The sequence below is a fragment of the Capsella rubella genome, unplaced genomic scaffold, assembly GCF_000375325.1.
Source record: "Capsella rubella cultivar Monte Gargano unplaced genomic scaffold, Caprub1_0 scaffold_6, whole genome shotgun sequence".
Classification (NCBI taxonomy): Eukaryota; Viridiplantae; Streptophyta; class Magnoliopsida; order Brassicales; family Brassicaceae; genus Capsella; species Capsella rubella.
In genome coordinates this window covers 6773914-6787716 of record NW_006238918.1, presented here as the reverse complement: position 1 = coordinate 6787716, position 13803 = coordinate 6773914, and the positions used below count along the sequence as shown (strand labels likewise).

General features: G+C 36.7%; 5 protein-coding genes across 6 annotated transcripts; 3 read left to right on the top strand and 2 right to left on the bottom strand.

Moving 5' to 3' along the window:
• Positions 1-193: 193 nt before the first annotated feature.
• LOC17881178 (probable receptor-like protein kinase At5g20050) lies at positions 194-1837 on the bottom strand. The gene has a single exon (XM_006286435.2). The coding sequence runs from the start codon at positions 1690-1692 to the stop codon at positions 334-336; it is 1359 nt and encodes a 452-aa protein (XP_006286497.1). The 5' UTR covers positions 1693-1837; the 3' UTR covers positions 194-333.
• Positions 1838-3538: 1701 nt separating this feature from the next.
• Positions 3539-3941, top strand: LOC17883418. Its single transcript, XM_006289331.2, has one exon. It carries the CDS (start codon positions 3641-3643, stop codon positions 3854-3856), a length of 216 nt encoding a protein of 71 aa, XP_006289393.1. The 5' UTR covers positions 3539-3640; the 3' UTR covers positions 3857-3941.
• Positions 3942-4362: 421 nt separating this feature from the next.
• Positions 4363-7950, top strand: LOC17882555 (tRNA dimethylallyltransferase 9). 2 transcript variants are annotated; one of them, XM_006287631.2, is made up of 11 exons: positions 4363-4757; positions 4924-4977; positions 5084-5126; positions 5234-5342; positions 5458-5656; positions 5807-6032; positions 6253-6347; positions 6755-6849; positions 7219-7294; positions 7404-7543; positions 7637-7950. In XM_006287631.2, the coding sequence occupies exons 1-11, from the start codon at positions 4503-4505 to the stop codon at positions 7734-7736; spliced, it is 1392 nt and encodes a 463-aa protein (XP_006287693.1). In that variant the 5' UTR covers positions 4363-4502; the 3' UTR covers positions 7737-7950. The 2 variants fall into 2 exon arrangements, with proteins under 2 accessions (XP_006287693.1, XP_023636458.1); XM_023780690.1 differs by having other exon boundaries at positions 4636-4757; positions 4924-4996.
• A 1310-nt stretch (positions 7951-9260) lies between these two features.
• LOC17884029 lies at positions 9261-11323 on the top strand. The gene is made up of 3 exons (XM_006289011.2): positions 9261-9532; positions 10031-10419; positions 10505-11323. The coding sequence occupies exons 2-3, from the start codon at positions 10033-10035 to the stop codon at positions 11096-11098; spliced, it is 981 nt and encodes a 326-aa protein (XP_006289073.1). The 5' UTR covers positions 9261-9532; positions 10031-10032; the 3' UTR covers positions 11099-11323.
• Positions 11324-11523: 200 nt separating this feature from the next.
• On the bottom strand, positions 11524-13417 carry LOC17881899 (GTP-binding nuclear protein Ran-2). Its single transcript, XM_006288449.2, has 5 exons — positions 13226-13417; positions 12969-13038; positions 12610-12666; positions 12397-12514; positions 11524-12105 (listed from the first exon to the last, which is right to left on the bottom strand). The coding sequence occupies exons 1-5, from the start codon at positions 13226-13228 to the stop codon at positions 11688-11690; spliced, it is 666 nt and encodes a 221-aa protein (XP_006288511.2). The 5' UTR covers positions 13229-13417; the 3' UTR covers positions 11524-11687.
• Between the last annotated feature and the right edge of the window lie 386 nt (positions 13418-13803).

Here is a 13803-nt window from a genome sequence, read left to right as displayed (position 1 = left end):
ATTTAGTCAATCAATATAGTTTTGGATTGTATAAATAAAATCTCATTGTGGATTTTGGCCTACATATGTTCATATAAAGTTTCATGACTTACATCAAAACCAATTAGCAATAAGTTTCATGATCGATGTAAGTACAGTACCCCAGGAAGTTGAAACAATTGAAACCATATATATATGCTTTGATCAGTCTTCCTTATATAAATTGTGCTTATTCCATATTAAAAGATGTTTTATAGTAATAACACAACAAGGAAGCATTCTAAGTAAATTAGGCTTAAATTTGAAATTAACAAACAAAAAATGAGAAAATACAAAAAAAAAAAAAAAAAACAACTAGCGGGGAGAGATGGGAGATATGATACTAGAGCAAATGGAAGGCAAACGAAAGTTCCTCTCCCTCTGAATTTGCAATCTCGGAACATTTACTACCCGTCTCACACCGGTACTACTTGCATCATCATCAGCCGCCAAAAGATCGACCACAACGACATCTGAATCCGGCGGCTCGTAAACAGGAACTCTCCCTTCAAGCATCTCAATCACCATAACCATATCAGGCCTGTTCTTAGACTTCTCTTGTATACACCACATAGCCACACATACCAATTTCATCACTTCCTCTTCCTTTAACTCATTGGTTTCTATCAGCCGTGGGTCTACAATCTCCATTACTTTCCTTTCCCTCATCTTTTGGTTCACAATCCTTGGGAAGTACTCCAACTTCTTCTTCCTCGTTTCTTTAACTTCTACTTTTGAGATACTTCTCCGTCCTCCAATCATCTCCAATAACACGATTCCGTAGCTGTAAACGTCGGATTTCTCCGAAATACCGTGTTCAAGAAGCCACTCGGGGGCTAAATACCCCCGAGTCCCGCGGATATCGGTTAGAACTTTGCTCTCATCTCTAGCAATCAGCTTAGAGAGTCCGAAATCGGTTACAACCGCTCTGTAATTCTCATCAAGAAGAATGTTTTCGGGTTTAACATCAAGATGCAAGATCTTTGATCTACAATCATGGTGAAGATAAGCAAGAGCTTTGGCTACATCTATTGCAACTTGATACCTTTGGTACCAAGACAAGCATCCTCCTCCTGATCTTCTTCTGTTTCCTTTCTCCGGGAAAATCCAAATATTGAGAGACGAGTTTACGATATACTCGTAGACGAGAAACCTCGGGCGGTTCGCGCTAATGGCAGAGGAATAACCGTAGAGACGGACAAGGTTCTTGTGCTGCACAGAAGCTATGGCAGCTACTTCGGATCTGAACTCTCTTTCTCCTTTCTCTTCTCCTTCGATTCTCTTAACCGCGACTTGACTCCCGTCTTTCAAAACTCCTTTAAACACCGAACCGGAACCGCCTTTTCCGATCAGAGATCTGAATCCATCGGTGGCTTCTTCAAGATCCTCGAGCTTGAACTTGGTCGGGACTCCGGCGACTTTTCTCAAGAAACTGTACTCGGTTCGGAGCTCTCTGCCTTCGGAGAGGAATCTTGATACCAAAAGATTCCTTTCTCTGTTGTAACGGTTTCGGATAATGAGGAAACAGAACACGGCGAGGATCAACGAAATGTCGACGCCGGCGATGAGATAAAACGTTTTGGAGAGTTTAAGAGAAACTCGGGCGGCGATAATCACCACGACAAGGGCTAAGATTGATATAGCAGCGATTATGTTTGCTTTCTTGTCCTCCATTACAGGGGCTTTAATTAGAGCTTCTCTGACTTCATTTTTTTTCTCTTTCAGATGAACACTCTCGTGGCCAGAACAAGGATCACGGATTCTTTCAAACTAGACCAAATTAGAAAAACACATGGAGTTGTGTATATCTTTTAAATTTTCGTTGAATTATATTGTTTGAATAATATTAATAGTCATTGTTTTGAAAATTGCTATATATACATTGAATACCAATGTCGAAAGGAAAATATGTAATTTTGAAATAGTTTTGGATGTATTCATGGTCAAATATACTAGTAGTAAAATAGTCATAACTTAATTAATTAGTGATAGTAATATGATAGAGTCGTGTAAAACGTACTATTATAATAGGTTAGGTTTGTCATAAATAATGTAAGAAAGAGACATTAATTTTCTGCAAGTTGTGTCTGTGCCAAGTTGTCTTATTGTATCGAATCTTTGACACGTTTGGTTTTCAGTTGTGCACGTAGGTAAAACGGATAACTCAATTTCGAGTTAAAAGATCGTGTATTAAGAGTATTTAACATAATTAAGAAATTATAAAAACATAGTTAAGGATTCATTTAATTTTACTGTGTGTTTTGTCTGATTGTGGCTAGTCAACGTTTTGTTGTGTGGTTAGTTGAAAGATGAAATCCATGTTTGGCTTCTTCCTTGATTGATTGGTCAACGTATATCAGCACTACGATAGGCCTTCCCATTGGTTGGCCGACTCTACGCTTCGATTTCATCTTTTGTTTTCCTTTATTCACCATTGACTTTTTTTTCTTTCCAAATTTAACATTAGCCACATAATCTCAAGAAAGGATATATAGCCCGATCTTGATTGAGTTGAGCACGATTATTCAAAAAGAAGTTACATCATTGTATTGCATTTTTCTTAAGTAACGTACTCCTAATAAAGTGAAGTTATTGGTATAGTACTGGATGTGAATGCATAACTTTGACGTTAACATAAGAGACGTTGGTTAGTAACTGGCGACGACGGAGAACGGATTGCGTAATCTTATTCTGGTGAACAGGTTTTGAAATTTCTTGATTTAATAATTATAAAAAGTGTTCGGTATAGCATATATTCCGGCCTATATATTATAGTTTAGGAACTCGTTACAATTGGTTGATATATAAAGAATTGACATGTCCAATCTCATATGATCACACCCATTTTGACTTGAGGAGAAGATTCACGTACATGTGCACCTTCAAGTTCGCTTCAATCAAACACTATTCTTAAGAGTTTGTGAAGGAGTTTACATATCCCTAATGCTTTTTATTTTTTGTTTGTCAACGCTCGATGTCCCAATTTATAATGCACCTCCTACTAGGTTAAACCTTAATATGTTGGCAAAAGATTGAATATGTCAACGCCTTTAAAGAAAAGTTTTGGTTTATGAATATGATTATCTAGAGTTTTAAAAATAAGGTTTACAACATGATTCGAATTGATCATATCTACTAATTTGTCCCTATTTCTACTCTATGATACTCAATCTATACAAAATTACGTATTGCATTTGCATAAGACCTATGATTGTTAATTAGACCAAAAGGATACATGCAACGAATTTTGATTTCGTTTTCTCAAATTTTAACTCTTTCTTGGGAGGCTAACTGAATCGTAATTAGTCGTCTTACCATCAAAAGTTACTTTAACAACTTTAAAGTTTCGAAAGCAAAGCTCAACGGATCATATATATATATATATATATTCATCATAACTTAAGCCATAACTTCAGGAGTTTGCATGCAAACATTAAATGTCACTGAGCATACTATACGCTTTGACTTTTGAAATCTTTCAAGTATATAATGCTGATGAATAGAAAACACCGTATACACATACAAGTCTGCAAGGTTGTCAAAGACCGACCATATTAAGCAGATCACGGTTTCTATAATAATATACATATATAGTTCCAAGTCCAAATTAATACGCCACACGATGCAGAGGTTGCAAATAAGTTCACGGCCATCCGAAGAGTTTCTGATCAACCTCTCGCCGGATTTTGCAAGCCCTGAAGGTGTTGTTGTCTACGACGTCCCCAAGAAGGAGCTATCTCCGGTGTCTACCAATGGAGAGAGAGCTATTCACATAATCCCTCTTGTTCTTTTCCTATGTGCTTTCCTTCTTTGGGTTTTTTCAAGTACAACCGTATAGGAGTTACGTTGTTCATTTGTGATTCATCACTTGATATCTATATATAAAGTTTTAAATAAAAGATTTGCTCTAACAGGATTATTTATTTGTTGTTGTGAAACTTTCACGGCTTTATTTGATCATCCATCTCTGACTGTTTCGTGGACAATGACCACGGACAAGTCGTGGCTACAAAGGACATGACTTGTTCAATAGAACAGATGTATTTAGACCAACATACAGATCACTGTGATGTGATTCTACATGACTACATCTCTTGAAGTCATTCTAGAATGAGACTTATGTACGTCATCATTTGTTTCCAAGTGTTTTTTTTTTTTTGGGTGGAAGAGTTGCGAGTTTTTGTTAACGTGTTATAATTAATTTAGACAGGAAAAACAGGCATCATTTAAAAACGTTTCGGTTTAACTAAACCGTTTCCATTACGGTTCGTAATTTGGGTTCGGTTAATCTGTAAACCTAACCGAACCGTAGTTCTCTCTAATCTAATCCCCTCTACGCTCAGTGTCTTCGTCTCTCTCTTCGAGACAAGCTTTTGCGCGGGTCATCCTCCCAGCCCATTCCCATAAACTCCTATTTCCTTACCAAATCTCTTCGAGCTTCCGAATTGTAGGGCTTTATTAAAGCTTCTTCATCCGTTTATACAATGGTGGTTAGCAGTGGCGTGTATTGGAGCCGCACGTGTTACTTGAGGCTGCAACCGCCGAGCCTTGCATTGCGCAGGAGCTTTTGCAGCAGAACCATGACTTGCTCTGTTCCTATGAACGGGACTAAGAAGAGAAAGTCTGAAAAGGAGAAGGTGATTGTGATTTCTGGGCCTACAGGCGCCGGAAAAAGCAGACTTGCCATGGAGCTCGCCAAACGTCTCAATGGCGAAATCGTCAGTGCTGACTCCGTTCAGGTCCTTTCTCACTTGCAATTTTGAACCCGTGTCGAGCCTAATTGTTTCCAAAATGCTAAAGTTTAAGTTTTTAATTCTTTTTAGTTTGATAAATTCTAGAACTCTGCCTATATGGTTGGTGTTATTAATAAAGGTCTTGTTGATATTGTTTTACCCCCAAGCACAGGTGTATAAAGGTCTTGATATTGGATCAGCCAAGCCATCAGATAGAGATAGAAAGGTATCCTTCTGAATATTTGGTAAGTGTTTGGTGCCGTGAATCACATCAAAGTGTATACCTTTGAGCTTCACTTCGTATGTTTTTTGTCTTTTACAAATTATTTCAGGAGGTGCCTCATCATCTTATCGACATTTTGCACCCCTCTGAAGGTTTGTTTTTTTTAGCTCTTTTGATGTTTCAAATGCCACAAATGTAGATATTTCTAGTACTTGTGTATGACAAGTCCATAACGTTTACATGTTTTATGCTTTACTAGACTACTCTGTGGGGCAATTTTTTATTGATGGAAGGCAAGCTACGAAAGATATACTTAATAGAGGGCGTGTCCCCATAGTTACGGGTGGCACTGGATTGTACCTGCGATGGTATGGTGGTAGATTGTATACTTGTTTAGTGCCCTCTCGTAGAATGTTAAAAGCAATCAAGATTTACTGAAGAAAACTTAATATCACACCATCGTCATGCTCTTGTTAATGTTAGGTTTATCTATGGGAAGCCGGATGTGCCTAGACCTTCTCCAGAAGTCATCGCTGAGGTCAATGATATGATAGTTGATTTTCAAACCGAATATGACTGGGACGCAGCTGTGGAAATGGTGGTTAATGCTGGTGATCCAAAAGCCTGTTCTTTACCTCGTAATGATTGGTACAGACTACGGCGTAGCCTCGAGATACTCAAGGTTTGACAATTGTTAACTTCAACTGTCTGTTTGAAGGAGTTGCTCTTGCTCCTGTAGATAAATGATTTCTTGCCTTATATGTTGATGAACTATCATATTGTTTACTGTATGCATTATTCATGTTGCTTCAAATGTTTTTTGTCCTGGCAGTCAACTGGATCTCCTCCGTCTTCCTTTCGCATTCCATATGATTCTTTTCGAGAAAATTTAAATTCTCTTGATGTTGATGACTTTCTTGAGGACGATTGTTCTGCTGATATCTCTATCCAAAACATAGAGACAGATTTGGATTATGATTTCCTTTGTTTCTTCCTGTCAAGCCCACGGGTTGCTCTCTACAGATCTATTGATTTTAGATGTGAAGACATGCTTTCAGGTAAAGAAAAGTGCAACTTCTTAATTGGTACTAACTTGCAAGAATACAATTGCAGCCCCATGGTACCTTACAGTGATAAGTTTTTTCTTATCTGATTTCCAATTATAAACCCAAAAAAGACAATTTGCATGCTCTTTGCTGTGTCTTATGCAATTTTATATATCCAAATAGAGTTTCTGAGTTCGTCATCTTTCCTTGATGTTTTGTCTCTCAACTCCAGGATCCAATGGAGTTTTGTCAGAAGCTAAATGGCTTCTTGATCTTGGTCTTCTTCCAAACTCAAATTCTGCAACTCGTGCCATTGGGTACAAACAGGTAAACTCTTCTTTTTCCTTTTATACTGGGTTGTGCATAACGAACTAAGAAGAGAAGGCTTTCTTGTGTTAATCTAGTGCATAGTCATTATAATTAGCTAAGGGCTCTGCAGCGAATTTTAGCTGTTAATATTGCAGCATGTCCAGTTCAGTGGCGAATGTGGATTTGGTTCTAGATATTGCATGACGCTATGACATATAACAGTTACTTTTATTTTTTTGTTTAAACATATAGCCGTTACTATTGGCGTATCACCATCTACATATTTCATGTTGGTTCAGAAAGGAAGTCTGTTCTTATCTAGTTGAAAAATTCTATACGAGTTCATCATATCAATTTACTTGCTGTACTTTATTACATTGATACCATTTTGGATCAACAATGGAAATATGATTCCTTGTTTTCAGGCCATGGAATATCTATTGAAATGTCGTCATAACGGGGGTGAAAGTTCCCCTGCAGAATTTCATGGTTTCTTGAACAAATTTCAGACAGCATCCAGGTGATTCCTCTACCTAGACTTGAAATATCTAGTGTATAAGCTTTTGGAAGAAATAGTGATTGAGAATAACTGAAAATCAAAGTTTTGTGTTTCTATTCTTTCACATGGGTTCATTTCTTCACTTTTTCTCCTGTAAATTTTAAAGAATCCATGATATCCTTTCAAATCGCTTTTAAAAGGATTATGGTGTCAGTATTTCAAAGTAACCGTAGTAAAATTAGTGTTCAGGTAGGCTTTTTGATAACTAATAGAGTTGCAGAGTAATGTCTATGCGTGAACAGTCGTTTTTGTATTAATATCTTAAAACTTTGATAACTGCTCTAAAGGTTTAAGGTAAAATCTGTAGACTTGGTTTTGATTGAAATGCAGAAACTTTGCAAAGAGGCAAATGACATGGTTCCGAGGTGAGCCTATGTACCACTGGCTGGATGCTTCAAAACCTCTGGTATATGTTTTAAAACTTAAGAGGCTCTCTCTTTCAATTCAAGCTCTAATGTAACTCTAATTGTTTTAGTGTCAATCAAGCATGGTCATAATATTGTTTGTTCCCCCAGGATATGATACTTCAATGCATATACGATGCATACGAGAGTGAATCAGAGATGCTGGAGATACCCGAGTATCTTAGAATGAGAAAAGATATAAGATATACTCGAGGAGCTTCTGAACTAAAGCTGTACCGCTCCATAAACAGGTACCAAGATCAAAAGTAACACTCGACTAAGCTTTCTTTTGGTTATTAGTAATAATAATTCCTTGGTAATGGTTTGTGAACCTGTTAATGAAGGCATTTCGTAAGACGAGAAGACTGTGCTTCGGTGTTAGAGTGGATCAGAAGTGAAGGATGTAAGAGTGAATTTCCATGCGAGGAAAGCCTACTAGTATAGCCACTGCTTCATTCTTATCCGGAAAGGCCCCAAAAACCAAAACCAAAACCAAAAGAAAAGTTTGTTTTGCTGATGAGAGTTCACAGAGTATACAAGATTTTGAATTGTGTTCTTGATTATACGTAATGAACAAAGAAAAACCTCGCACACCCTTTCATTCATGAGCTCCAATTAAGAAGCAGTTTACCAAAGAAATGAAATCCAAAAGTTGTAACATCTTATAAACCATAAAGGAAATTAATGTGCGGAGTCAAATGTTATGAAAAAAATTGTACACAGGTGAGGTGATGCCAAGATTCGTTGTGAAATCAAGAAGATAACAATAAATACTGCAAGACAAGGACTAGAGATATAATGTAAACAAATCTCTCATATCGTAAGAAGCCAAAACATGGAGGACCCTACGATCTCTATTGCTCTCAAAAAAGTGAATTGGGAATTATCTAAACTCTAAAAAGCCACCTGACCTCACCATCCCCCCCCCCCCATTACGTTTTTTTTTTCTTTCTCATAAAGTATATAAGTAAGTAATAATGTCGAAACTGTAGGCAGAGACCCGAACACGCACTTTGCTCGTGCTCACCAAGAAACAAACAAATAACGTAACGTATGATACTCTTAATACTTATTTCATAAACTATAACTACACGATAATCAAGTAGTTAAGAGTGTGTAAGAATCACACAAACGTAATATCAAACACATTTATGTGAACGAAGCCGATCAATGGATGGAGTCAGTAGACTGTATATTTCAACAATTCACTAGCAAGCAATTAGTACGTATTATATAATTCTATCTACAGGTACCTCTGTTTAAAGCATGCATTATATTTTTATTTGTAGTCATGTTTATTTATTTTCCTAGACATTTTTTTGTTGTTGTTGTTGTTGTCTGAATTTAATATGTGGACATCTCTTTACAAGACAAATCAATCGAGATGAATATAACGACAAATTTCACACGAGATGATCAAATTTATTACTTGTGTTTGTTTTTTTTGTCCATTTAGTATATTTCTTTTTGTCAACTCATATTAGTTGCATATCAAAATCATTTACTGAATTAATTGAATGCTATACACCACTCCTCCTAGAAATTAAGAAAGAAAGAAATAAAGCAGAAAATCAACGAAAATTTTTAGAAACAGTTAACCAATTTTTAGTGGTCTATTGACTAGATTAATTTACCATATATAGGTCTGGAGAGACTAGTTTTCAATTACTTCAAATTAGTTTCATTTTTTGATAGTAACTTAAAAAAAAAAAGTAAACATATATCAATCTTTTTTGTTATAAAACATCAATTTATATATTGTCACTTAATTAATTTATATTTTGGTTATTTCACTCAATAGTTTCAAAAATAAAAATCTTATTATTGTATCAAATGAAAGTATGAAACAAAAGGCCATTTCTCATGCGGGTTTTGGATAAATACTCTTCTTTCATTTTGCAGGTTCGCAACTTGAACTATTAATTATTCTCTTCTTCATTTCTTTAAAATTTAAACCGCATTTTTTTTTTTTGGCTTTGCTGAATGCTGATGTGGAATATGAATTTATCTTTTTCATTTTTTTAATAATTTATTTGCAAATACGTTTTAATTTTTGTTTTATTTACAGCCCTTTTGATCTAAATGTTTGGTTGCCCAGAAAATCAAAGAGGACAAGAAAAAAAAGGAAGCAAAAGAAGTGAAAAACTTTTGTTGTTTCTGGCAGCTGAAGAAGAATCGTTCATGGCTTTCTTTGCTTGCTAAACATTCACTGACCTTCACAATATTACTTCGTTTTAAAGGTAATCTCAAAAACTCCATTTTTTTTTTTTGAATTTTTTATTTGAAATTTTTTGGAGTTTTGATTTTGTTTTGATGTCCGCTTAATGTAGTGATGATTTTCTTCTCTTGATCAAATTTACAAGTAATGAAGATTGATCCTTGAGAATGGAGTCATACTATATTTTCAATTTTGATCAACATCTGTATCCATTTGGTTTTATTGCAATTTGAGGACTTTTTCTGCAATCTATTGTTTGATTATACCATTGGATTGAAGTTTAAGTTTCTGGATGTGAAAGAATTGTACTGGATCTTGTCAGGTTCATCAAAAAACTATTTTTTTTTTATTGTGATTGGGTTTATCTTGTTTTGTGGTTTCAAGTCAAGTATAAGGACTTGAGTTTATGCCTAGGATGATTGTCAAAAAGCCAGGCTTTTAGCTTATGTTATGCTAAATTCTCATCTTTTAAGCAGTTGGAATGTGAAAAGGTATTCACTTTATGGTGTTTTTGAAACAGTGATGATGAGATTCAGGAAGGGAGCTAAAGTTGAAGTGTTAAGCAAATCATCGGTTCCATCTGGTGCCTGGAGGTCCGCAGAGATAATATCGGGAAATGGGCATTATTACACTGTCATGTATGATAGAGATGATGTTGCCGTGAGGGTGCCGAGGAAGAGTATGAGGCCCCAGCCTCCTCGTTTACAAGTCCTAGATTCTTGGGCTCCTGGTGACATTCTTGAGGTTTTCGAAAGTTGTTCGTGGAAGATGGCTATCGTTTCCAAGGTTTTGGAGAAAGGTTCTTTCTTGATCAGATTACTTGGTTCCTCACTGAAGTTCAAGGTAGCCAAATCCGACATTCGGGTCAGACAATCTTGGCAAGACAACGAGTGGATCATGATCGGACAGGTACTTGTTTCTTTCCTCTGCGAATATATCTTTCAAAGTCTGTTTTTGAGCTGACATTTTTTTTTGTTATACCATTTGACTGAAGGGTACATCAAGATTAAGCGCACAGACTTCAACAGGAGAGCTAAGGAGAAAGGTGAATCCGAAAGGCGACTACATTTCATCTGAGAGCAAAGACAAGCTTGATGAGTCTGGTGTACTTTTGTCAAAAGGTCTCAAGAAACGGACCTACTCTTTGGTTGAACCGCACATTCAAACTAGAGCTTTAGCTGCTTATCCTCCAAAGTTTCGCGAAGGAGAAGAGGAGGAAGAAGATAGACAGAGTGTTGCTTCTTCTGTTGGTAGTTGTAGCATGGATACGGATGGTCTCAGTGCTGTTTCATTCAGTCCCATAGAAACTGGTAACACTAGTGACACAGAGTCATCGTCTTGTGGCTACCGAAGCATGAAGATCAAGAAGTTGGAAAGAAAAAGCTCAGAGGCAGCTGATGTTCATAGGTTAGAGTTGGATGCATACCGATGCAGTATCGAGAGGTTGCACGCATCTGGACCAATAATAACTTGGGAACAAGAAACGTGGATTACAAATCTCCGTCTCAGATTGAACATTTCGAATGAGGAACATCTGATGCAGATAAGAAACCTTATCTCTGATGACAACAGTACAACATACAGATAGCAGCAACAGCATTGACAACTAGAATTTGTTGTTACATAGGATAAACTTGAGCTAGGTTGTACAAATGTCTGTCACTCTATTTTCCATTCAGGTTTTTTATTATTCCAAACTTGTGAATGTAAATGCGAATATCTTTCTTTTCTTTGTGTTGGACTTGAGGAAAACTTGCAATGTACATATGATTCATGCCATGGCCTATGAATCTATGAGAGATAACATTAGAGAGCTTTACGGGAATAGAAACACTAATAACTTAGCAAACAGTTCCAAACAGCACAGCTATATATTAGTATCTTCTTATGACGAATGCTGATTACTATAAGGTTTCATATGACCAAGCAGCTAAATCGTTGTAACAGAAATCCATCAACCGGCGAAGTAACAGAAAAGTTGGTGAAATCAAGTTTTGCAATAACCACATATCCTTTTGGGCAGAAAAACTTAGCTGCAAACTCTCTTCGGGTCCCAAACAGAACTATCCCAATAGAATTTCCCAAATTTTTGTTATAAAAAGACTCATAGATATATATGAAAAATCTCAAATCAAAACAACATAATAGAGAAAACCACGGCAGACATTATGGAAGATTTACTCAAATGCGTCATCATCATCATCTGGGAGAGGCTGAGCTGCGGCAGCTGCGAGATCAGCCTCGTTCTGCTGCTGAGCGGCAATGTCAAGGTGAACCTCTGGTGGAGCAAGAGCTGGTGACTCGACAAAGTGAAGGTTCTGGTCTCCAGCCAGTTTTCTAGCAAGGTACAAGAAAGGCTTCTCGAAGTTGTAGTTGCTCTTTGCAGATATCTCATAGTACTGAAGGTTCTTCTTCCTGTGGAATGTGACTTGCTTTGCCTTCACTTGCCTGTTCTTCACATCGACTTTGTTCCCGCACAGAACAATCGGAATGTTTTCACACACCCTGCAGAGATCACGGTGCCATGTTGGAACGTTCTTGTATGTGAGCCTTGCTGTGACATCAAACATTATGATGGCACATTGACCATGGATGCTGCAAGAAAATTAAAGATTCGTTATATATCTAAATGGAATATAAATAACCATTATCATTCAAGTACTATTCCTATTGTTCAGGTGACAAATCAGTCCTGTTGTTGACTATGCATACTATATTACATATAGTGATCTTAGGAGATAACTTCAAAAACACACTAGTCCTACTCCAATTGTCCAGGTAACATATCAGTTGCCAATGTCAAACCCTAACCAGAGCTATTCCAAACTATGCATACTCAAGATCGACTATACACATTATCCTATCAATGGAGATCAGTCTACTTACTAGTATCCATCCCTTAGGCCACCAAATTTCTCTTGTCCAGCAGTATCCCAGCAGTAGAAACGGATCTTGCCACAGTTAGTGAAGAAATCCAAAGGGTGAACCTCCACACCAATAGTAGCTGCAAGACACAAGATCATGACTTAATATCAGAATCAAAAAGAGACATAAAGAACAGAAACTGCGCAGTCATGAGCAATCTTTTGATAAACTTACGTTCATACTTCTTCTCAAACTCCCCAGTAAGATGTCTCTTCACAAAAGTTGTTTTCCCTGTACGAACACCAAACAAAAGCAATCTAATTTAAACCATACTAAAACTGAGCCACTGAAAACAACATTGCAGATTATATAAGAATCTTGTCAGCACTACTTTCTTCAAAATACTACGAACCCAATCACCATAAACGTAACCAAGCATTGATATTATCAAACCAATCATACATCTCAACCAGTACAAAATCAAAATCTCAAATCCATCTCTCAAACAAGAATAAGTTTCGAAAACAGATAATGAAATGAAATTTTAAATTTCATAGACACAAAACAAAGCAAAAACGGTGGGAGTACCGTACCTGTGCCTCCATCACCAACGATGACGAGCTTGAAGCTGGGATAATCGACGGTCTGCTGGTTGGGTAGAGCCTGAACAAGATATCCACAAAGAGATTTAGAAAACCCGAAAAAAAAAGAAAGAAAAGAAGACTGATTCATCAACAAAATTAAGCGATCTCGTGAGATCTGAGACGGTGAGAATCCTAAATCAATGAGCGAAGATATCTAAACAAAAAAGACGAAAATATCAGCAGGAAAAGTGAAGAGAATGGTTCACCATGTTAAATCGGAACTCGAGAGAGGAGAAGCCAAGTGAGGCGGCAACGATGGTGAGGTTTAAGAAGCGATGATGCGGCGAGAGAGACTGAGGAGAGAGAGAGAAATTGGGGTTTTTAAAAGGAGAGAAATTTTGGGAGGTTTTTGGCTTAGGTTTGACGCTATTCCTTACACCGTTAGATTCCTTCTTTTGGGTTCTTTAATCTTAAGCAGCTTTCTCCACCGTTTGATCTGTTTTTTTTTTTTCAGTTTTAGGTCCATCGATATATTTTGGTTCGACAAAATAAACTATTAATTCATTTCTTTTCTTTATCGTACAGTATATGATGTTTTTTTTGGCCAACAGCAAAATAAATTCATCCATTCAGCTGAAAAGAGAATTAAGATTTCTTTTTTTGATGAAAAACGAAAACGAATCCAAAGTAGCTAAACTTGCACGAGAAAGAACGAACCTTAAAACTTTTTTTTTTTTTTTTAACTCTAGATTTTAAGCTTTTAAGATCCCTGGGACTCTTTCCAAGCGAATATGTGTATTTGTTGTAGTGATATGGTATGGTATAGTTCATTCTTTCTGCATGA